The sequence below is a fragment of the Melanerpes formicivorus genome, unplaced genomic scaffold (assembly GCF_026170545.1).
Source record: "Melanerpes formicivorus ecotype bairdi unplaced genomic scaffold, bMelFor1.0.p_v2 SCAF_134, whole genome shotgun sequence".
In the NCBI taxonomy this organism is placed as follows: Eukaryota; Metazoa; Chordata; class Aves; order Piciformes; family Picidae; genus Melanerpes; species Melanerpes formicivorus.
The window spans coordinates 940,009-964,168 of NW_027142486.1; the positions used below are offsets into that span (position 1 = coordinate 940,009).

The 24,160-nt window shown below is 53.9% G+C and overlaps 2 protein-coding genes across 9 annotated transcripts; one reads left to right on the forward strand and one right to left on the reverse strand.

Moving 5' to 3' along the window:
* The first annotated feature begins 8,381 nt into the window (after positions 1 to 8,381).
* Positions 8,382 to 19,855, forward strand: LOC137456635 (E3 ubiquitin-protein ligase TRIM39-like). Of its 8 annotated transcripts, none has more exons than XM_068168175.1 (8): positions 8,382 to 8,514; positions 10,573 to 10,623; positions 10,803 to 10,906; positions 11,981 to 12,047; positions 13,073 to 13,976; positions 15,396 to 15,557; positions 17,817 to 17,843; positions 18,826 to 19,855. In XM_068168175.1, exons 5-8 carry the CDS (start codon positions 13,796 to 13,798, stop codon positions 19,383 to 19,385), a joined length of 930 nt encoding a protein of 309 aa, XP_068024276.1. In that variant the 5' UTR covers positions 8,382 to 8,514; positions 10,573 to 10,623; positions 10,803 to 10,906; positions 11,981 to 12,047; positions 13,073 to 13,795; the 3' UTR covers positions 19,386 to 19,855. The 8 variants fall into 8 exon arrangements, with proteins under 8 accessions (XP_068024276.1, XP_068024278.1, XP_068024274.1 ...); XM_068168177.1 differs by lacking the exon at positions 10,803 to 10,906 and having other exon boundaries at positions 13,073 to 13,099; positions 13,860 to 13,976; XM_068168173.1 differs by lacking the exon at positions 10,803 to 10,906.
* Positions 19,856 to 23,227: 3,372 nt separating this feature from the next.
* On the reverse strand, positions 23,228 to 24,160 carry LOC137456688 (olfactory receptor 14A16-like). Its single transcript, XM_068168248.1, has one exon. It carries the CDS (start codon positions 24,158 to 24,160, stop codon positions 23,228 to 23,230), a length of 933 nt encoding a protein of 310 aa, XP_068024349.1.

Here is a 24,160-nt window from a genome sequence, read left to right on the forward strand (position 1 = left end):
CCTGCTGGCTATGAAAGAAAGAAGTGGCAGTGGAAGTATCAATCACAACTGCATACAGCAGCACAAAATCCATCATCCACCTCAGCCATGGTTCTCCAAGAACCTCAGAACCTCCTTAAGCCAAAGCTTCACACCACCTTCCTCCAAACCAGGCCAAACACCCAGGCCTCACATGCACCCTCCTCCCCACCCCCAAGAGAAATTCTGCTTGCCAGCTCCAGGCCAAGCCAGGCCACTCCAGGCCCCAAGTGGCAGCCTGGCCAAGGCTGAACAAGCCTGAGTCCCCTGCACAAACCCAAGATAAAGCTCCACCTGTCCTCCTGGGAGCAGAGAGGTACAAAAAATGGAAGAACAAAGAGAAATGGCAGTGGTTATAGAAATGCAGGGCTTATGGGCATGGAATAACAGGAGATTACACTTTTTGGTACCCCCTCTGGGACCTATCTAGGAGGCCTGTAAGGTATGGTTTAAGATACCTCAGTGCTTAAAGCCTCGACACTGAGATCTTCAGTGACTGGAAGCACTGCTGGGGAGCACTGGGGGGTGCTGACCACTGGGAGATGAGAGCTCATTTGGGGGAAGTGCTGGGGTGGTTGCAGTGCTCAGCTCCAGCCCACCCCATTGCCCTTGCACTCCAGGACCCAAAGTGGTCATGTCTTCTTCCCCAGAGCAGAGACCAGAGGGGAATATCCTCTGCCCTGGCCCTCACCCTGACAATGCCTGGGGCCACTGAGCCCTCCCAGACAACCTGGGTCCCACTCTGCAGAGCTGCCCTGGGATGGTAGGTCCCAGTGACCCTGGCCCCAACAAGACTCTGGCTCCAGCCCTGTCCCTGACTGGAACTTGGCCACAGCTCACCCAAGGCCCTTGAGTGTCCTTTCAATGCCCTTTTCCTTGGCCCTGGCCAGCACTGTCCCTGGGCAGGGTGTGACCATCCACAGGGTCACAATGAAGAGGGCTCTTGTGCCCAGGCAGCCACTTGGAGCTAATGGTGGGGCCAGAGCTGCCCTGGCAAGAGGAAGGATGTTTGTTCCTGCAGCACCTCTGCTCAGTTGTGAGTGCCCAGGGCCTGTGGCACAAAGAGCCCCTTCAGCACTGACCTCCTGGGGTATTTTGAAGGGCCATTGGTCTCTCTTTACAGGACACTAACTCTAAACAAGAGCTCTGCTGTGGGGCAGTTGTGCAAAGGCCTAAGGCAATAGACTTGAGAGTTTGCTTTGGAAGCTGCCCAAGAGCAGGCAGTCACCTGGCACATGGTCACTGTGACAGCTCCTGCTCTGGGAGCTCTTTGTCAGAGCTGAGTGGCTCAGGGATGAATTCTTGAGCCTATCAACACTGGGCTGTGAGCTGATTGGTGTTCTGGAGTTCCCTCCAGGACTGCAAGAGAATCTCACCTCCTCCCCACAAGCCTGTATCCCAGCCCTTGTGCCAGCATTTCCAAGAGGATGCCTTCCTCTCTCACACTGAGCTGTGTCTCTGCAGTTAAGGCTCAGGCTTTTTCTGCTCAAGGGAAAGGGCACTGCTGGCACACACCACATGCCACCCTGTGTGACCAGGGGGGACATGAGGAGGTGGCATGGTGAACCTACCTGGGGACTGGAACCTTGGGGATAGGAAGTGCAAGAACAACCAACAGCCAAAGGCCATGGACCCAGGAAAAGTGCTGCTGAAGGGTCTGTTGGGTGGAGCAGAAGGGCTGCTCCTACTTTCCACCTGGAGGAAGGGAATTCTGCTCTGCAGCTACAAAACCCAAACCCTGCCTATGCTGACCAGAAGTAAAGGGTCCTGTCTCCAGCTGGGCAGAGGAAAGACGTCAAAGGTCAACGAGTCCAACCTGTCACCACAGAACTAGACCATGGCACCAAGTGCCATATCCAGTCCCCTCTTGAAAACCTCCAGAGACAGTGATTCCACCACCTCCCTGGGCAGCACATTCCAATGATGAATAACTCTCTCAGTGAAGAACTTTCTCCTCATCTCCAGCCTAAACTTCCCCTGGCGCAGCTTGAGACTGTGTCCTCTTGTTCTGGTGCTGGTTTCTTGGGAGAAGAGACCAACCCAGCTCTTTGGAGGGAGTCCTTATCTCCTGCTAACATGAAGGACAGACCTGCAGACGCCTGACTAATTTTCTCCTGTGCAATTATGGCCTGCTTAGGCCTGGGAGTCAATGAGTGGGAGAGAAAAGGAGCAGCTGGGGTTTGTGGTTCAGTCTGCTTGGGGGATGGGGTTTGTGCATTTTCATGCATTCTGTATTTTTCCTGTCTATTTCTGAATACAATTTCTGTACTTATCTCCAGTTCCACAAGAGTGTCTTTGGTTTACTTCCATTGGGAGTAAAATTATCTCTGTCCACTCTTTAAACTAAGACAACATTCTAATTAGATTTCCATCATCATCATCATCATCATCATCATCATTATTATTACATCTCCCTTTCATTTTCTGTCCTATTAAACTGTCTTTATTTCAGCACACAAATTTGACTTTTTCCCCTCTGCTGGGCTCTGGCACATGGAGGATGATGTTAGACCACTGTGCACCCTGTAAAGAGCTGGCTGCATCCAAAAGGGATTGTCTGAGGCAAGCACTAGCAGGTGGCCATTACTTGATAGCTCAGAAATAACAGCAGGATCAAGACAGCTTCTCCTGCGTTCATTGCTCCCAGCGTCCCTCAGATGGGAAGTGTGAGACAGGATTTGTGTCTTAATGTCTGTGTGCAATGTGTTCAGGCATGATCAAGTCTTCTCTGTCAGGAGTGAAATGTAAAGATCAGAACTATTAAGATCTAAGTTCTTCTTTACAATGTCTGTTATCTTTGACCATGTATTATGCCAGCTCTGTTAGAACATTGTAACTAGTTCAGCTTAAGCTTTGTGCCTTGTATGGGTTACATCAGTCTGTTAGACATGCTGCGCTACAGAACTCCTGCTTTTGCTATATAGCTTAGGTTTAATTTGCTAGCTTCTGTGTATGCAAGTAGTATCTTGTATAGGATGAGAACAACTCCTATGACCAAATGCCAGTGACGAGCAGTGTGAGCGATCAGGCAGTGTAGGCCTAGAGCCTGACATGGTGGTAGGCCATGCTCAGCATAAGTGCAGAAGTGGCTAGCAGTGTAGCAAAACAGTGCTGTGCCTGCAGCATGTAACTAAAGCAGGACACTGGTAGCTATAAACACAGAAAGTTATGTGGGAATAACAGGACACACACCTGCATCAACAACCTCACATGTCATTAGGAGTTGGACCAATAATCTATAACAGTGCGATGTGTGGTCACTCATAGGGAACCAATGAAGCTATGCCAACGAGGCTCTCCGAGTTTATATAAGTTGTAGGAGTTCCCTTGATATGCACTTCTTCTTCTTTGCTTTATTTTACCTTCTTTACTGTGCTATACTCACTATGCTTGCTCTGTAGTCCTACAATACTGGAACAATGGCTCAAGGGTATGGGTGGAAGACTTTGATGGAATGTGTTGTTTGAACCTGTCAGATCATGGAGTGTCAATGCATGCTGAGATTAAGTGGCTAAGGAATCACACGCGTGCTGTTGCAATTGTAAAAAGTCCCTTGGATGATTGGTTAAGATCAATATTTGGGAATGTGTCACAGTGGGTTATACAATTGATAAAAGAAGCTTTAAGGTTTTTAAGTATTATTGTACTAATTTTGATTGTTGTTAAACTTGCCTATAATTGTATCATGCAAAGTGTTCAAAGGATAACCTCCAAGGCCTTACTTGCACAAAAGAAAAATGGGGGAATTGTTGGGGATTGGCTTAGGGAGAAGGGACAATGGTCCCAGGAACATCTGTGCAATTCAGGCCTTGAAGGACTTTCTGTTGAAAATATAGCAATGGAGTAGGAGTTGTGGAAAAGTGCCTGGTATGCTAAGGTCAAGCTTCCCCTGAGAAGAGACAAACAAGATAAGGAGGAGGCAAGATCTGGGAAAAAGAGCAATTAGACTTAGTAGAAAAAACCACAGAGTAGTGAAATAATGATGTAATCTTTTAGAGTTAAACCAATAGTATGTGTTAAATTAGAATAGAATTAACTATGCATAAGATAAGACTATAAATAATAAAGCATGGAACAATAAAGTTGGATGATTTCTATTACTCATATTGAGTGCTGCCGTCCCTGTCTCCATTCTCGTCAATCCATGAGTGTGACATCTGTGCTGCCTTCAAGCAGGCCAAGCACACAAAGCTTCTGTGGTATGGAGAGAGATGGTCGAAATATAAGTACGGAGAGGCCTGGCAGATCGACCACATCACCCTTCCTCGGTCTCACAGTAGCAAGCAGTACCTACTGACCATGGTGGAGGCAAGTACAGGGTGGCTGGAGACCTACCCAGTACCTCATGCCACTGCTCGCAACACCATCCTGTACCTAGAGAGACATGTCCTGTGGAGACACAGCACCCCTGGGAGGATTGAATCAGACAATGGAACCCACTTCAAGAACCATCTCCTAAGGGACTGGGCAAAGGAACATGGCATTGAGTGGATTTACCACATCCCATACCTTGCACCAGCTGCAGGGAAGGTTGAGCGCTCCACTGGCTTGCTAAAAACCGCCCTAAAAGCCATGGGGAGTGGAGCCTTTAGGAACTGGGAGAGACACCTAGCTCAAGCCAGTTGGTTAGTGACCAGCAGAGGATCTGTGAAATGAGCTTGTCCTGCCCAGTCCCACCTGCTGCAAACAGTGGATGGAGATGGAGTTCCTGTGACTGCTGAGAAGAACCTGCTGGGGAAGCCAGTGTGGGTTTTCCCTGCTGCTGGTGGGTGCAGACTAACCCGAGGGGTGGTCTTGGCTGAGGGGCCTGGTGACACCTACTGAGTCATGTTAGAAACTGGGGACATTCAGTGTATCCCACAGCAGAATGTGACTCTGGCTGAGAGGGGATGAACTGAGAGGGGGCAGCGCGGATCAATGTATTATAGTCACTGTGTGAATAGTTATAAGTTGTTCAAAGTTTCTCCCTCCTAGCTTAATATCAGCCTAGCATCCAAGACTCAGCATACACACCACACACCAACCCAGAGAACTCCTGGGTCATCTCACCTGCTTCCCTACAGCAACGGACTGTTCCTGATTTTTTCCTTTCCCTTTCAAAAACAGACTGATTCCTGATTCTTCTCCACATCCCTGCCCAGTTCAAGCACCACCTACATTGACCAGCACCAGAGAGAGAGAGACTGCCCTGAGAGAGAGCGAGCCGGGATAACAAGGGACTTGCACCAAGGATTCCAATACCACATGTCAAGATTGGATGAAGGGGCTGTGACAGAAGAGTGGAAGTGGAACAGAGGGGTGGATTGTGGTGGGTTAACACCCATTCTGAAAATAACACAGAGCAGGGTGGAGGGCTTGCATGTGCTTTGCCCTCCCTGCAGGGCATTTTCCCCCTGGGAAACTGAGTCTCTTCCACTCCCCCCTCCCTGCCCAGCTAGGGTATAAAAAGCAGGACATTGCAGTCATTAGGCTCTCTCCTTTTGGCTCCTGCCTCTCCTGGATGAGAGCTACTGCAGCTGCCTTCCTGCTCCTCTGCCACATGGAGCCTGATCTTTTCCCTGCTGCCTCTGCACCTCTTCAGAGACTGGTTTTGTATTCTGTTTTTTTTTCCCCTCCCATCCATCCTTGTTCCTTGCCCTTGTGAACCTTATCTGTTATTGTTTTATATACATAGTGTTGAAAGAAAACTCTTTACCTCCCTACTTCCAGGCCGACTCCAAATCATTGCTTGGTGGATTTGCTTCTTTCTGGTGTTTTTCCTTTTGTTTTCCCTCTCTTCTGGGAGGGAGGAGGGGTGAGCAGGGGAGAGATTCTCAGCCTTGCCCCCATCTGAGCTCTTAACTCCAAGCTAAGGCTTAAACCACCACAGGGGGCTGGGACAGGGACAGCCATCCCTGAAGGGCCATGGGGACAAGACAGCCACGGCTGGGGACAGGGATGTGGGAGGGACAGGGGAGTGGAGTGGTCTGACAGCAGCCATGGCGTGTCCCTGTTGTCAGCGGTGTCCCCATGGCAGGTGGCACATCCCCACCCGTGTCCCATTCCCATGTGTGTGCCCTCGGGGGGGGAAGGGGGGGCTGTGTCCTCTCTTGTGTGCCCATGGAGGTGGCACAGCCCCACACATGTCCCCAGGCTGGCTCCCTCGGTGTCCCCTGCTGCAACAGCTGCCTGAGGAGGTCCCAGAACCTCCAGGAGCTGCAGCACCACTGTGTCCAGCACCGCCAACCACATGGGGAGGGACAGCTGTGAGAGACCCCAGGGGGAAGGACATCTATGGGGGAGCTCCTGCTCCCTTCTGCTGGACATGGCTCCCCTTGACCTCCTGCACCCCTTCTGCTGGACATGGCTTCACACTTCTCCCACCCTCAGACGGGGACACGCTGCACCCAGAGTCCTCCAGAAACAAAGGTGAACTTTCCCAGTGCCCTGCTATGGTTTTCCACAGCAGCTCAAGCAGCTCCCTGGGACTCCTGGCCCTGTGGGTTCCTCACCCTGCTGCCGTGGTTTGGATGAAGAGCAGCTGGAGCCTGTGACCCCCTGGAGCTGCTCCTGCCAGCACCACTCTCTGCAGCAAAGTTCTCTCTGCAGCTCCTGCAGCTTCCTGCACAAGCAGCTGCTCAGAGGAAATGTCCATGATGCCCAAAGACTCTCCTGTTGATGTCACCCATGCTGGAGGTCACTGATCTTGGTTTGCACTTGAGCTTGGATCCATGCCCAGGTGGAGGGCAGGGACAAGTGCAGTCCTTCAGGGATCAGCACTGGGACCAGGCTTGGTTAACATCTTTGTTGTTGCATGGAGAGAGGCACTGAGGCTCCCTCAGCACCAAGCTCTGTGGTGCTGCTGACTGCTGGAGGGAAGGATCCATCCCAAGGGACATTGAGAGGCTGCAGAGCTGGGCCCAGGACAACCTCATGAGGTTCACCAAGGCCAAGGGCAAGGTCCTGCAGTTGGCTCAGGGCAATCCCAGGCACTGCTATAGGCTGGGCAGGGACTGGCTGGAGAGTAACCCTGAAGGAAAGGCCTTGGGGATGCTGAGGGAGGAGAAGCTCAGCAGGAGCCAGCAGTGAGCACTTGCAGCCCAGAGAGCCAAGCAGAGCCTGGGCTGCAGCAAGAGAAGTGTGGCCAGCAGGGCCAGGGAGGGGATTCTGCCCCTCTGCTCCACTCTGCTGAGACCACACAAGGAGCTCTGTGTCCAGTTCTGGAGCCTCTGTTCCAGGAAGGATCTGAAGGTGCTGGAAAGTGTCCCGAGAAGGGCCACAAGGAGGAGCAGAGGGCTGGAGCTGCTCTGCTATGAGGACAGACTGAGAGAGTTGGGGTTGTACAGTCTGGAGAGGAGAAGGCCCCCAGGAAACCTAATTGTGGCCTTCCAGGATCTGAAGGGGACTCCAGAAAAGCTGGGGAGGGACTTTTGAGGGTATCAGGGAGGGATAGGACTGGGGGGGATGGAACAAAACTAGAGACTGAGATTGGCTGTGAGGAAGAAGTTGTTCCCCAGGAGGGTGGTGACAGCCTGGCACAGGCTGCCCAGGGAGGGGGTGGAAGCCTCATCCCTGGAGGTGTTTAAGACCAGGCTGGAGGTGACTGTGAGCCACCTGCTGTAGTGTGAGGTGTCCCTGCTCATGGCCAGGGGTTGTGACTGGATGAGCCTTGAGGCCCCTTCCAGCCCTGACAGTTCTGTGATTCTATGATCCTGTAGGAGGCCATTGCAGCACTGCTGGGACTCACTGCCAGTGCTCCCAGTACAGCTCCAGTGCCCCCAGTGCAGCCTCAGTGCAGCAGCAGGATCAGTGCTAGTCCTCCCACTATAAATCCAGGATCATTGCCAGTGCTCCCAGTAACAGCTCCAGTGCTCCCAGTACATGCCAGGATCACTCCCACTGCTCCCAGTGCATCCCCAGTGCCCCCAGTGCATCCCCAGTGCCCCCAGTGCAGCCCCAGTGCTACTGCTACAGCCCCAGTGCTCCCAGTACACCACCAGTACTCCCAGTACACTCTGTTGCTTCCAGTTTGGCTTTCTAGCAGCTCCCAGTGCTCCAGAGCAGTTCCCTCACTCGTCCCAGTTCTCCCAGTTCCATAGTGTGGCTCCAGCCACTGCTCTGAGTGCTGCCCCCCGGCTCCCAGTACTGCTTCAGCATCCCCCCAGCACTCCCAGTGCCACCCCAGCGCTCCCAGTATCACTCCTTGTGTCCCCCCAGTGCTCCCAGTTCCATCCCAGTGCTCCCAGTCTTGCCCCTTGTGTCCCTCCTGCGCTCCCAGCTCCACCCCAGCACCACTCCCAGTGCTCCCAGTCTGTTTCCTGGGCCGTGTCCAGACTTGCTCTCCCCTCCCCCCATCCCTTTCACTTTCACTTTCCCCCGTGCTCAAAAAGGGGAAGCTGGGAGGAGGGGAAGAGCTGGGACTGGGCAAACTGGTCCCTGACTGGGGATAAACTGCAGCTGGACTGGGAAGAAGCAGTGGGGACAGCCCGAGGCCCATCCCCAGCTGGTGGCCCTGGGGTGAGTGGCACCAGGGGACAAACTGGGATCAGACTGGGGTGGAGGGGGACTGAACTGGGCTAACTGGGACTGAGCTGGTGCCTTTGCCGGTTCAAGCAGGACTGAACTGGGTTTGAGTCCCTAACTAACTTCTGAGACCAAAAATCCCCCCAGGTTTTGTGCCTCTCCCCACCCCACCCCCAAGGTCTCTAAACAGAGGTTTCTGACCCCAAAACTCCTGAAATGGGAATTTTTGAGCCCAAAATTTTCCCAGTTAAGCAGGGCAGGGCAGGGAGGGGGGAAGGGGGGGCAGGGGGGGAAGTGTTGCACAACAGTTCCCAGAATTGGTGGTTTTGAGATCCAAACATCTGAAAATTAGTGGTTTGGAGCCCCAAAATGTTCCTTAGTCGCTGGGTTTGAGCCCAAAATGTTCCTAAATTACTGGGTTTGAGCCCAAACACTCCTGAATTTTGGATGGAGTCAGGGAGGTCCCAGGTGAGAGCACTGGGCTAGCCCTGGGAGCACTGGGAGGAGCCAGGGAATGGAACTGCTTCAGCCCTGGGAGCACGCTGGGGGGGTGTGTGGTTAGGGTGGGAATGAGGAAGTGGCAAGGGGGTGGCACTGGGGAGAGCCATGGGGTGGCACTGGGATACTACTGGCAGCACTGGGGAGAACCAGAGTGGCACTGGCAGCACTGGGAACAGCAAAGAATTGGCACAGAGGCATCGCTGGGGCCACTAGGGGGAGCCAGGGAGTGGCACTGGTGCGGCACTGGGAGCGCTGGGGTGCAATGGGGAGAGCCTCTGTGGCTGCACTGGGATCACTGGGAGAGAACTGGGAACACTGGGGTGCTACTGGGAGCAGCTGGGGGCGGCACTGGGGCAGCACTGGGAGCAATGGGGTGCTACTGGCAGCACTGGGGAGAGGCAGGGTGCAACCTCTGTACTGCTCCATGTCAAGCTGGTCTCTGGGTCCCCAGCCTGGTCCTTCTCCAGCAAGGGCAGTACCTTCCCTCCTCCTTGCTTGCTTCCTCCTTTCATGCAGAGCATTCCCTTCTCCTGGCTCCATTTCCCAGCTTCCCAAGCCCCTCCCACAGCAGAACATCTGCAGGGCAGCTGGGAATGCTCCTGGCACAGCATGGCCAGGAAGGAGCAGCTGTGAGCAGTGACACTAAGAGGCAAGGCCTGGAGCCAATCCCAGAGCAGCTCCAGAAATTACCTGCTCCAGAGGCAGAATCACTTCCATTCCATGGTGGTTTAGAGAACTAAACAGTCTCTGAAATCCCAGGGCCATCCTCCCTGCAGTGCCAGGGACATCCTCCAGGCCCAGGGGCATCCTTCCTCCAATGCCAGGGACATCCTCCCTCCAGTGGCAGGGACATCCTCCCTCCAGTGGCAGGGACATCCTCCAGGCCCAGGGACATCCTCCCTTCAGATATCCCCTGTAAAGGCCATGAGAGAGAGAGAGAAGCTGCAAGCAGAAGGGACAGAAGAAGAGAGCCAGAACTGCTCCTGCCTCTCCTCCCTGGCCCCATCAGCAGCCAGTGAATGGTGTAGCCTTTGTCATTCTTTCCCTTTGGCATCCAGTGGTCATTTATTTGACTTTCAGTCTGTGCAGACAGGGCCTGGGCTAAAGTTCCCCTTCCAATGGCCACAACCCCCAAAGGCAGCTGAGCCCCAAGCCTGGGCCTTGCAGACAAACCATTGCTGAGTGTCAGCCAGAGCCTCCTCCTCAGCTCATCTTTGACAGGTCAGTGTCTGCTGTCCCTGTTCAAAGCTGAGCCCTTCAGCAGCTGAGCAAAGGTCATCTCTGATCCCTAGGCTGCAGGGAAGGAGTTTGTCCTCCCTGACAGCAGGCAGGGTGAAGCTTTTCTCCTGCCATGAGCTCCATTCTGGTGCTGGGCAGTGGGCATCTGGTGAGGGTCTGCTTGGCTTCTGGAGCATCATAGCTCCCTTGGCACCTGGTTGCCTCCAGTACCAACACCTTGCCCCGAAGGGGAGGCAGGGCCTGGGGGCAGAGGAAGGCTGAATTTCAACTCCAGTGCCTCAGTCTTCTGTGCCTTTTCCTTCCCTTCTGCAGGTGGAATTTCAGCTGTCCTGTGTCACTGTTCCCCTTGGGTAGCTCAGGCAGGTAAGTGTCTCTCCTCCTGCCCTGAAGGCTGTGCTGCTGTGGGGCTGCAAGAGCAGCACTCTCTTGCTTTCCTGCAAGCCCTGCACACAGGGGCCAGCAGGCCCTGCTCATCCCCCAGGTCCCCTCAGGGGCAGGCAGCAAGGAACTGGAGGCACTAGCAGCAGGGCTGTTCCCTGCAGGGCCCAGGGAGGAAAAGACAAGGGCCAGGGTGTGTCAGGTCCCAGCCATCCCTGGAGCAGCTGGGAAGGATTTTGCCCCAGGTGGACAAAGAAACCTGACCCAGGTGGGCAGAGAGACTCCCAGGGGGAGGGGTCCCCGGGTCAAGGTCTCTTCCACTCCCCCTTCCTGCCCACAGCCTGTTTAAGGGGAGCCATCTGCCTGCTTCTGCCTCTTCTTCCTGCCTGAGACTCCTCTCTGCTCCTGCAGCTGCCCCATGGTGAGTGCTGCCTCCTGCTGCAGCCACTCTCCTAAGAGCTGCAGCCAGGGACAATCCACACTTACATCCAGAGACTTCTGTGCCAGCTGGGCCTGCTGTTGTGGTGGCTTTTCTCATTTACCCTTTTTGCTTACCCCTTTGTCACTTCCCTTTTACTCAGATCCTTTCTCTCTGTTTTGTTAAGCTTTGCTTTTGACTTCCAAAGGGATTCCAGGCTGCTCCTTTCCTGACTTGTACCTCTCTTTTCTCCTGCCTAATTTGCTTTTGTCCTCCTGGGAGGCAAATCCAAGTCTGTTCCATTTGGGCTTCTGGGCTGCAGGGAAGCTTAAAGCACAGCAGAGGGTGACAAAGTAAAAGGGTTGGGAAGGAGGGAGGTGAAGCTGAGGGGGAGGCTGGGGGCACCTGGGTTGAGTGTGGCTTTGGCTTCTCCCCAAGCTGCTTGCTTTGAAATGGTCACCAAATTCAAGTGGTCTTCCCCAGGCTGAGTCTGTAGTGCCCACGATGGCCACTGCCTGGAGATCTCCCACTCCTGGTGGCCACCCAGCAGCTTTGCCCTCCTATTTCTCCCCCTGTGCAGTTGAGGAGGGAGGGAGCAGCTTGGTGTGCCTTTGGCAGCCAGCCAAGGCCATTCCACCCCTGTCCTTACTCTGGAGCTTTGCCAGGGTCCCCTCCAGGCTTGGAGTTGGTCTCAGAGCTGTGCATGTAGCCAGTGCTGCCCTTCCTGTGCCTCGGAGTGGGGAAGCAGCTGGGCTGAAGCAGCTTCTCCTGTGCTCTGCACAAGCACACAGGGCTGATTGTGAGCAAGGAGAAGGATGGGCATGGAGTGAGGATTCCCAGAGGGCTCCCCTGCACCTGAGATGGGACAGGGACCTGCTGGGAGTCCATCAGAAGGTGTCACCAACTCTGCCTTCTGTTCTCTAGAGGTTTTGGCCACTCTTTGACTCCTGAGGAAAGGCACAGGAAGGCAGGAGGAGCAAGGAGATGTTTGGTAAGAACTGGGTTTGTTCTCTTTGGGCAGGGGTGGAAAGGCAAAGGAGTCACTGAAAGCAAATCACCTGCAGGTTCCCTTCCAGAGCACAGCTGAAGCCAAGGCCATTGGGGTGGGAGGAATTTGGTCAGAGGGAGGGGCCTGCTGCACCTGAGGGCTGTGAGGCCATTCAGAGAGCTGGGCAGAGAGGAGCCTAATGAGGCTCAACAAGGACATGTCCTGCAGCTGGGAAGGAAGAATCAAGTGCAGCAGGGCAGGTTGGGAGGGGATCTGCTGGGGAGCAGCCCTGTGGAGAAGGACCTGGGAGTGCTGGTGGGCAGCAAGTTCTGCATGGGACAGCAATGTGCCCTGCTGGCCAAGAAGGCCAAGGGGGTCCTGGGGTGCATTAGGAGTGTGTCCAGCAGATCCAGGGAGGTTCTCCCTGCCCCTCTGCTCTGCCGTGGTGAGGCCTCACCTGGAGTATTGCATCCAGTTCTGGGCTCCCCAGCTCAGGAGGGACAGAGATCTGCTGGAGAGAGTCCAAGGGAGGCTACCAGGAGGGAATGGAGCACAGCCTGGTGAGGAGGGGCTGAGAGCCCTGGGGCTGTTTAGTCTAGAGAGGGCAGAAGCCTGAGAGGGATCTGATCCATGTCTCTCAATAGCTGAGGGCTGGGGGTCAGGAAGGAGGGGACAGGGACAGGCTCTGCTCAGTTGCACCCTGGGGTAGGACAAGGGGCAATGGATGTAAACTCCAGCACAGGAGGTTCCATCTCAACATGAGGAGGAACTTCCTCACTGTGAGGGTCACAGAGCCCTGGAGCAGGCTGCCCAGAGAGGTTGTGGAGTCTCCTCTGGAGACTTTCCAGCCCCATCTGGCTGTGTTCCTGTGCTGGATTCTATGGTTCTGCTCTGGCATAGGGACTGGGCTTGAAGATCTCTGGAGCCTCCTGCCCAGCTGCAAACAGCTGGACAAGGTGGGACTCTGTGAGCTCCTCTCCCATCCCATGGCAAGAGGAGGACACTAATTACTCTAAACTCTTTTGCAGGAAATCCTTCACACAGTTTCTCTTTCAGTGAGTGCCAGGAGTGACCAACAGCACCTAGGAACAAAAGCCTTCTGAGCAAGGAGTTCTGGAGGCTTCCCATGCCTGAGGGCCCACCACACTCAGATGAAGCCAACTCCCCACTCCAGGAATGGCCACTCCCAAAGGCCTCCAGCAAGTCCATAGTTATGTTGCCCATCCAGGCAGGTGTCTGGGACTCCAGGCTGCCAGTGTGCAGAGCTGCCTGGGCAGGGAGCTTTTCCCAGCACAGTCTGGGCTCTGCAGTCCCATCCTCCCCAGGTTCTAAGGCAAGGAGTTGCCCTGCCCCTGCTCTGGCCAGCTGGCATCTTGGCAGGGCAGTGTTCTTCCCTCAAGGAACACCTGGCAAGGAGCATGGCCTGGGCTCCTTCTCTGGCTGTGCCTTTGGGTGGTGGGGAAGCAGTGAGCTTCCTTTGCTGCTGCTGAGAAAGGAGGAGATGAGGTTCCATGGGAACAGGGCCTGGCCATGCCCCTGAGCACAGGGCTCTGCTGGGAAGACTTTGAGCAGGCAGAGGGCCAAGTGAGAACCCTCCCCAGGTGGCACCTTCAAGGTGCAATTGAATCCCTGTGAGGTGAAGATTTCTAAGGGGGAATGAGGAGAGAGAAATCACCCACAGGAGAGGCCTGGGAAAGATGCTTTAGCAGGGGCCTTCAATCAGAGCTCTTGGGCATCTTCATGGCAGATAGATGATCTCCAGGTACCTGAAGGAGGTACCAGCAGTGTCCCAGTGGCACAATGTTTCCTTCACAGCAAGTACCACATCAGAGCTCTGGAAGCTCTCCCAACAAATGGAAACTCTCCAGAAAGCTGTGCAGGACATGCAGGAATCCACCCAGAGAGACCTTCAGAGCCTCAAGGAGGAACTAGGTGAGCAGGGCCCCCACCAAGCAGGCCTTCATCTCTCTGCTGGCAAAGGCTGGGCACAGGCAAACCGAGCTGTGAGCACATCCTCTGCACCTCCTCATAGGGGATGGAGAAGGACAAAACTCTTTCTTGTGGAGTAGATCAGAGAACTGTCAGGGCTGGAAGGGACCTCAAGGCTCATCCAGTTCCTACCCCCTGCCATGGGCAGGGACACCTCACACCATAGCAGGTTGCTCACAGCCACCTCCAGCCTGGCCTTAAACACCTCCAGGGATGAGGCTTCCACCACCTCCCTGGGCAACCTGTGCCAGTGCCTCACTACCCTCATGGGGAACCACTTCTTCCCGACATCCAATCTGAATCTCTCCCCTCTTCTACTTTTGTTCCATTCCCCCCAGTCCTATCACTCCCTGACACCCTCAAAAGTCCCTCCCCAGCTTTCTTGTAGCACCCTTCAGAAGGTCTCCTGGGAGCCTTATCCTCTCCAGACTGCACAACCCCAACTCTCTCAGTCTGTCCTCACAGTAGAGCAGCTCCAGCCCTCTGCTCCTCCTCATGGCCCTTCTCTGGACACTTTCCAGCACCTCCAGCTCCTTCCTGCAGTGGGGGCTGGAGTAGTTCTTGTGTGCCCTGTCCCAGGGCCAGCTGCATGCTTATGTGGACACTGCAGGTGCTCAAGGCCTCTCTTCTCTCCCTTGTCTTTGGAAGCAGTGTGTAGCTTGGGCTGTCAATGACCTGATCTGTGTGATGAGGTTGTCCATCTCCATGTCCTGCTGCTGACTCTCTTTCCTCACTCCCCTGCCTCCTGACCAAGGGTCTTCTCTGCTGCAGCCCAAAGGTGCTGGCTGGAGAGATGGGTGGAGCTGCTTCCTGCCCTTCATCCTGCTCAGCAGGCTTTTGCCAAGCCTTCAGGAAGGCTCCTGGGGCCTGTGCTCTTTGCCCACCCCTCCAGCACTCAGGGCATCCAAAGCAGTTCAGAGGTGGGGCAAGGGACTTGCCAGGTCTCACCCTTCAGGAGTCCAGGTGGCCCAGGAGCTGAAGAGGTGGAGATGGGATGGAGGGAAGGGCCATGGCAGTGGGCAAGCCCCAGAGGGAGAGAGAGCTTAAAGGGAGGAGCAAGGTTGGGCTTAGGCCTTGAGTAAGCCCTTGCAGAGGCTCAGGAGTGCCCCTTCAGTCCTGGTGTGCCTCTGTCCTGCTGACTCCATGTCCCCTGAGCAGTGTCCCTGTCCTGGGGAAGGCAGCTCTGGAGCTGCACTGGTCACCCTCCAGCATCTTCTGGGGCTGGGTCTTCCTTGGCAGAGAAAGAGGTCAGCATCTTGTTGGTCCCTTCTGTGAGGAAAGGCCCTGTGCCATTGGTGGGACAAGAGTTTCCCTCAGGGGAGGCAAGGCCATTGTGCTGGTGGCACTGCTGTTTCTTCCCAGGAAAGAAAGTGGAGCTGAGTACCAGAGGGGCCCTGGGATCCCTCCAGCAGCTCTCTCAGCAGATGGAAACTCTCCTGAAGGCTGTGCAGAATGTGCAGACTGTGCAGGAGGCCACTTGCCACGACCTTCAGATCCTCAGAGCAGAGCTGCAGAACAATCAAGGTGAGCAGGATCAGCACAGAGGGTCAGAGAGGCAGAAAGCATCAGGCTGGAAGGGACCCTCAAAGGTTGTCTTGTCCAACCCCTCTGCAGTGAGCAGGGACAATTCCAGCTGGATCAGGCTGCCCAGGGCCACACTGAGTTTGACCTTGAAGCCATCTCAAGGGATGAGGCCTCCACCACCTCTCAGGGCAACTTCTTCCAGTAGTTCACAACCCTCACTGTGCAGAACTTCCTCCTGATGTCCAACCTAAACAGGTTTTAACAGCAAGGCAGGAGTTCAGGATGAGTGGCCTCCTGAGCTGGGCGATGGAGTTGGGGAGCAGTGTAGTGCCCCGGTAATCCATGAGGAATTAGTTTGGGACCTGCTGAGCCACTTGGACACTCACAAGTCCATGGGACCGGATGGGATCCATCCTAGGGTGCTGAGAGAGCTGGCAGATGAGCTGCCAAGCCGCTCTCCATCATTTTCCTCCAGTCCTGGCTCACTGGAGAGGTCCCAGATGACTGAAACTGGCCAATGTAGTCCCCATCCATAAGAAAGGTCGGATGGAGGAACCTGGAAACTCCAGGCCTGGCAGCCTGACCTCAGTGCCAGGGAAAGTGATGGAGCAGATTATCCTGGGGGCAATAACTGCACACCTGAAGAATGGCCAAGGGCTCAGGTCCAGCCAACATGGATTTAAGCAGGGCAGGTCCTGCCTCTCCAACCTGATCTCCTTCTATGATCAGGTGACCCGTCTGGTGGACGTGGGGAGGCCTGTGGATGTGGTCTACCTGGACCTCAGCAAGGCCTTTGACACTGTCCCCCACAGCAAACTGCTGGCTAAGCTGTCAGCTCATGGCTTGGACCACTACACTCTGTGCTGGGTTAGGAATTGGCTGGAGGGCCGGGCCCAGAGAGTTGTAGTGAATGGTGCCACATCCAGCTGGCGGCCAGGCACCAGTGGCGTCCCCCAGGGCTCAGTGCTGGGCCCTGTGCTCTTTAACATCTTCATTGATGATCTGGATGAGGGGGTCGAGTCAGTCATCAGCCAGTTTGCAGATGACACCAAGTTAGGGGCAGATGTTGGTCAGTTAGAGGGTAGAAAGGCTCTGCAGAGGGACCTCGACCGACTGGACAGATGGGCAGAGTCCAATGGGATGGCATTCAACAAGTCCAAGTGCCGAGTGCTGCACTTTGGCTACGGCAATCCCATGCAGAGCTATAGGCTGGGGTCGGAGTGGCTGGAGAGCTCCCAAACAGAGAGGGACCTCGGGGTGCTGATTGACAGCTGTCTGAACATGAGCTAGCAGTGTGCCCAGGTGGCCAGGAGGGCCAATAGCATTCTGGCCTGCATTAGGAAGAGTGTGGCCAGCAGGAGCAGGGAGGTCATAGTGCCCCTGTACTCTGCTTTGGTTAGGCCGCACCTTGAGTACTGTGTCCAGTTCTGGGCCCCTCAGTTTAAGAAGGACATCGAAACACTTGAACATGTCCAGAGAAGGGCAACAATGCTGGGGAGAGGCCTTGAACACAAGCCCTATGAGGAGAGGCTGAGGGAGCTGGGATTGTTTAGCCTGGAGAAGAGGAGGCTCAGGGGTGACGTCATTGCCCTCTACAACTACCTGAAAGGTGGTTGTAGGCAGGAGGGGGTTGGCCTCTTCTTCCAGGCAACCAGCACCAGAACAAGGGGACACAGTCTCAAGCTGCACCAGGGGAGGTTTAGACTCGAGGTGAGGAGGAAGTTCTTCACCGAGCGAGTCATTCATCATTGGAACATGCTGCCCGGGGAGGCGGTTGAGTCGCTGTCCCTGGAGGCGTTCAAGAGGAGATTGGACGTGGCCCTTGGTGCCATGGTCTAGTCATAGGGTCTGTGTTGATAGGTTGGACTTGATGATCCTGGAGGACAATCAAAGGAACCTACCATCAGGTCCTCTGCACCTCCTCACAAGTGATGCAAGTGCACAGGGCTCTATTTCTTGGGGAGCAGCTCTTGTGTCCCATGCAAGTGAGATGCCTGCATGCTCAGGTGGACACTGCAGGTGCTCAAGGTCCCTCTTGCCTCCCTTGTCTCTAAAGGGAGTCTGTAGCTTGAGCTCTCCATCACCTGATCTGTGCTAAAGGTGTCCTGCTGCAGTCCTCTTCCCTATTTCCCTGCCACATGAGCAGCACAGCACTAGAGGAGAACAAGAAGCTTCTGCTCAGCAGCCTGGGCTGTGTCTCAGCACTCTGGAGCCAGCCTTGGCAAATCCACTCATGGCTGCTTTCCTCTCTTCCCACAGAGCTTTTCAGGATCCAGTGCTACCAAGGTAAGCAGCAGGGCAATGGTGGAGCCGAGCACTCGCTGGGAGTGCAGCTCTGGCAGGCAACTCCCAGTGCTCAGAGAACTCTTGGCTGAGGAACATGCTCAGGGCAGGGATTCTTTGAGAGCTTTGGACTTGGTTGTGTGCTGCCACAGCCCCTGCCTGCTTGACAGGAGCCCTCCCAGCTGCGGGGAAGAGGGATGGTCAACCAGCATTGGTTGCTTCAGGCCCTGCCTCCCACTCCTGGCCTTGCCCTCTTTCAAGGCTCAGGAGAAGTGTCTGCAGCTGCTCTTGCTCCACTGAAGGCTCAGTTCCTTACTCTTTAAATTTGAGTTGAGGTGAGATTGAAAATCTCCTTCAGGCTTTGCTAAGGACTTCACCATGACCCCAACCCAAATTCCAGTTTCTGGTCCTGCATTTCCATAGCCATGAGACTTGTGTCCAGCTGGTTCAAGACTTGGCTGTCCTCCACCATCATTCCCAGCAGGGTCTGCTCCCACACACCAGTTTTCAGCAGTTACTGAACATTTTGGGTCTGTATTTTAGCAGCTCTTGCTGGCCACTGAGTGTCTGCAGTGATTGCCAGGTGGGTTTCAGCTGCCTGCCAGCCTGATCCCTGATCTCTCCAGCTTCCTCCTCCCTTTCTGTCACACAGAACTTCCTTTGGCCATTCAGATTGCAGCTCCTCAGGCCTGTAAAAGCGTATTGTAGTTCTGGTGTTGCCAAGGAGGAGCTGCATGGCCAGCTCCTGGTCCTTCTCCTCAGGCCATCCCCCCAGCAATTCCTGGTCAGCAGCCCAAAGGTGGGACATGGAAGGGATGGGAGGAGAGAAGCTGGAGGTCCCCTGAGGCAAGAGGCTGCCAGGTGCACCTAAGCATGGAGGGGGAAGGAAGAGCAAGGGAGAGGTGGATGAGGACACAGAGGAGAAAGTCTCAGGAAAGCAGAGCTTGTGCTGACTGCTCCTGATGGCATGACTTGGTGGTTGCAGGGGATGTCACCCTGGATGCGGACACAGCTCACCCCAGACTGGAGATCTCTGAGGCGGGGAAGAGTGTGAAAGACACTGGGGCCCTCAGGGACGTTCCCAGGAATGATCTGAGGTTTGACAGCCACCTGTTTGTGCTGGCAAAGGAAGGATACACCTCGGGCAGGCACTACTGGCAAGTGGATGTTGGCAGGAGGAAAAGCTGGACCTTGGGTGTTGCGCGGGAGTCTGTGAGTCGCAAAGGGGCATTGACTCTGTCCCCTGAGAATGGCTTCTGGGCCATAGGGCTTGTAGATGGGCGAGACTGCTGGGCCTTCGTGGAGCCATGGTCCCGTTTGAGTGTGGGTGGGAGGCCACAAAAGATTGGGCTCTTCCTGGACGTCTCAGCCAAGCAGCTGTCGGTTTATGATGTCCATAAGAAAAGAGCTCTGCACACTTTTACCATTGCTGGGGGCAGCAGCCAGGCAGAGAAGTTTTTTCCTTTCTTCTCCACAGGTCTTGCTTCTGGAACGCCTGAGGATGAGCCTCTAAGCATAGTGCAGGATACTGCTGATGATGACTAGTTCTGTGCATTGTGCTGAAGGAAGGACACTCCCTAATGGTTTTGCTTCCTCTTCTGTTTTCTTTCTGTTAGAAAAAGCTTCTCCAGTAGCATAGGAAATAGGTTTTGAAGCACAACTAGAAGTAGTTTCAATTAAGCTAGGTAATGGTAATGTCTTGGGCTTAGATAGCATTGCAGCTGCAGAGAGACACAGGGAAGCAGTCTCTGGCTTGGAACCTTTGAAACTGGCCCCAGACCAATGAGAAGAAACAACTGGAAAGAGAGGATCAGGACTGCATGGTGTTTGGAAAGCATCCAAGACCAGGCAGTGAAAGGACTTTCTCTCTTTCAAGAAGTTGGTAGCCTTGTAATGCATCTGTCTTGTTCAGCCTTCCATGAGCAGTGTGGTTGCCTTGCTCAGGGCTCCCAGCCTTTTGCAGAGCTCCAGTGCAGGCTGTGTGTGATGCAATAAAGGATACTGCTTAGTGGTCACGTTGGTGTGGGGTCATTAAGTTAATGCACTGTGTCAGCTTGGTGAGCCAGCCAGAACACCGCTCTTGAGCCTGTGAGGAGCAGAGCATCAGTTGGCACCCAGCACCCAGTCACAAAGGTCATTGGTAATCAGCTAAATGCTTTTTGCTCTCTACACCGCTGCAGTTTGTTCCCAGGGTATATGGCCCACAAGAGCTAAACCATTTCCTTCTATCAGCTGAGCATTGCTTGAGGTTCTACTCCCTAAAGTCAGTCTATCAGTTGCTCCCCCCACTGCAATATGCCCTAATAAGGCATATTTGCCTTCTTAGTTTCTCATTAATCATAATCATAACACAGCAGACAGATACAATTCCCACAGCTTCTCCAGAGGAGCAGAGTTGGGATGGAAAGAGTGCAGACACCAGTGGAGAATCAACAAGGGCCTCCAGGCCCCCTGCTGCTTGTGCTCAGCTGCCTGGCTGAGCTTTTTACTCAAGCTCTCCTCCCCTGCCTGAGGCATCTCAGGGGCTGAGGTGTGCATGTTTTAAGGAAGCACAGAGAAATGAGGATCCTGTGGCATTCCCAGAAGTTATAGCAGATGAGGGCAAAACATGGTCTGAGTCTCTCCCTTATTCAGTTTAAGGAGAGCTTTGTGCTGGGTGAGGAGGAGAGAATCTGCAGCATCAGATACTGCTACGGTCTGAAATGCTTCTTGTGGAGATGCAATGCTCAGCACCTCAGCTGACCATGCAGGAATGGTCAGGCAAAACACCCCTGGGAAGCCCACAGCCACCAGCAGCTTCAAAACCCCTGCTACACCCTGATGTGGTTCTTCTGCTCACCTGGATCTGCCTCTGCCTTGCCCTGATAGCCATTTGTCACCAGATGAGGCAGGTGAGGTTCTGTGTTAACAACCAGGTGAAAGGGCTGGGACCCACCAATCCTCTCCTCCCATGGTCAAGGGCAAGACTGGATTGGCCTTGGCTAGAAGCTGCAACCCAAGAGGTCTTGAGTGGTGGAGACAGCTATACCGACCTTGATATGAGGGATGAATCTCTGTGTGGCAAGAGAGCCATCCAGGAGGGGAGAACAGGCCAAGCAGCTTGTGGTTGGCACAAGTCCCATGCACCTGAAGTCCCCTGCCTGCAATGAGGACAGCCAAATGAAAGCTGACTGCAGTGATGGCTGTGCCTACAAAGCTGGAAGTCAACCAACCTAAGCCTGATCCTATGCTATGAGACTGATCACGTGTAAATGAGACCAGGAGACATCGGAATCAGGACTGGATACCAGGATGCCATAGACTCAGTATTGCAAAACAAAGAAGGGGGAGATGTGGGAACCCAAAAGGGAAGTGATAACCAAATGTTTAGGTGGCCTTCATGTCTGTGAGGCCCTGGAGGTGATAAGCAATGTTGCACCTCGAAACTGTGCGAGAAAAGGCTGGGAGCAGAAACTGGCAGAGTGCTGCATTTTGAAGGGCAGGGAGAGGCAGCTGGGGAGAAGGGCACCTGCTGAAATGGAGATAAATCAGTGGCTGAAGGAGGCAGGCTGTGGGAAAGTGCATCTGTAACATTCATCTACATGGCAATAAAGAGCCACTGGCTCTGCAGCTCTGGGCCACTTTGCTCCCCTGTGCCAGTGTCACCTCCTCACACCTGGCTGTTGGTTGCATTTCTGCTCTCCGTGTCCAGACCGGCAGGTTCGGCATCAACTTACCGCTGGATGTGCTCAGGCAAACCACAGCCACACACAGAGAGCTCTCTCAGGTGTCCACATCTGAGCTGGCCCCATGAACTCCTTCCTCATCTCAGCATGTTCAGAGTCTTTCCCCATCTCATTATGGGATGAAATGCCTAGGTTCCTGTGTCCAGCCACAGGGCTGGACTTTTGGACACAGGAAGTACCCCCTTATATGAACACAGCAGAGGGCACCCAGCCCAAACTGCTACACTGAGCTACTGAGTCCATGTCCAAAGAAGCAATGCAAGCTGAGGTGAGAGGCCAGGGCTGGAAATCGTGGCTGTGAGGGGCTAGTTGGGGTAGGTTGAAAATCTCACCTCCCAATTGATTTGAGAGAATTCTCACACACAAATAAAATTGCCAGACCTAGCTCAGTTTGGGATGGAAGCAAGCGAAGCTCTAGTTACAAGCAAACTAAAATCTAGAGCTGTGAAATGCAATGAATAGGTACAAAATACACAACAGATGCACAATATTTGATAGATACAACTTATAAACAGCACAGAAACTTCTCAGAACCCCCTGGATGGATCCAGGGCACAGTTCACCTCCTCCCCTACTCCCTTCCTCCTTCCTGCTCCTTCTCACAGGAGTCAAAACAGAGATCCCCTGGCAAGGCCTTGAGAGAGAGAGTGTGGTGGTTTGAAATTCCCCCCAACATGAAATTGCCAGAGCAGCTCAGCTGGGAGCAAATGAAGCTGGATTTGCAAGCAAAACCACAATCTACAATGAAATGCAACAAATATGTACAAAATATACAATATTTACAATATTTACAGGTATTTACAATTTAGAAACACCACAAGAAGCCCCCTGGACACAAACCAGGGCAGGTAATAGCTTCCCCTTCCCTGCCCCCCTCCCTAAGCCACTCGACACAAAGGGATAAGAGAAAGAGCAGCAATTTATTTACATTCTACCACTTTCTGTTCAAGATCTGTGGAAAATTGTCTAGGCACAGCCTGAAGCTCCCACAGGGAGAGAGGTTGCAAGCAGAAGTGAGAGATGAAGAAAAGAGAAAGAACTGTTGATGCCTCTGCTCTGTGTGCCCATTAGCAGTCAAATTAATTCTACAGACCTCATCATTCTTTTCCTTTCATAGCCAATGTCATTTATTTTACTTTCAGTTCTTGCAGTCAGGGCCTAGGCTGCAGTTCCCCCTTCAAGCTGTACCACTGCTCCAGGGTGATTGACCTGTGGCAGCTTTCCCAGGCTCAGATCCAGCAAACAGCTTTGGACCTGCTCCTGCTCTGCTGCTCCTTCACATCTCTCTCAGGAGGCCTCTCTCTGCAGAACAGTTCTGCCTGCCCCACCCCTGCACACTCCCATGGTTTAGCTGGTCACTGCTGCCTGCATCTATGAGACACTCTCTTGGGCACTTGGGAAACTGTCCCTGAAGTTCCAGAAAAGTCTTGGAAGAAGGATTTGGGGCAGGAAACTGTTATTGAAAGGCCTTTGATTTTGTTTAAACAAACAAGGAGCACAGCTCCTCTTTCACAGACCCTGGGGGAGAAAAGAAAAGAGAGAGGAGATGACAGCATCCTCACAAGTCAAAATCCCTCACCAGAAGCAAAAGGTATAGAAGCCAGGCTGGGCCTGCCCTGAGAGGCATCAGGAGAAAGGCATCTGCAGGAGAAGACAAAGAGTTTATTGCTTCTGAAAACACCCAGGGATCAGTTTGCTGAGGGCAGCTTTCATCTCCTGGTTCCTCAGGCTGTAAATGAGAGGGTTCACTGCTGGAGGCACCACCGAATACAGAACTGCCATCACCAGATCCAGGGATGTGGAGGACATGGAAAGGGGCTTCAGGTAGGCAAAGAAGCCAGTGGTGATAAATAGGGAGACCACAGCCAGGTGAGGCAGGCAGGTGGCAAAGGCTTTGTGGCGTCCCTGCTGAGAGGGGATCCTCAGCACTGCCCTGAAGATCTGCACATAGGACACCACAATGAACACAAAGCAAACAAAGAATAAAGAGGCACTGAGCACGATTAGCACAAGTTCCCTGAGGTAGGAGGTGGAGCAGGAGAGCTTGAGGATCTGGGGGATCTCACAGAAGAACTGCTCCACAGCATTGCCCTGGCAGAGGGGCAGGGAAAACGTATTGGTGGTGTGCAGCAGAGCAGTGAGAAAGCCACAGGCCCAGGCAGCTGCTGCCAGGAGGACACAAACTCTGCTGCCCAGGAGGGTCTCATAGTGCAGGGGTCTGCAGATGGCAGCGTAGCGATCGTAGGCCATGATGGTGAGGTGATAAAGCTCTCCTGAAATGAAAAAGGCAATAAAAAAGACCTGAGCAGCACATCCTGCATAGGAGATGTCCCTGGTGTCCCAGAGGGAATTGGCCATGGATTTGGGGACAGTGGTGGAGATGTAGCCCAGGTCAATGAGGGTGAGGTTGAGGAGGAAGAAGTACATGGGGGTGTGGAGGTGGTGGTCGCAGGCTATGGTGGTGATGATGAGACTGTTACCCAGCAGGGCAGCCAGGTAGGTGGCCAGGAAGAGCCAGAAGTGCAGGAGCTGCAGGTGCCCTGAGCCTATGAATGCCAGCAGGAGGAAGTGGGTGATGGAGCTGCTGTTGGACAT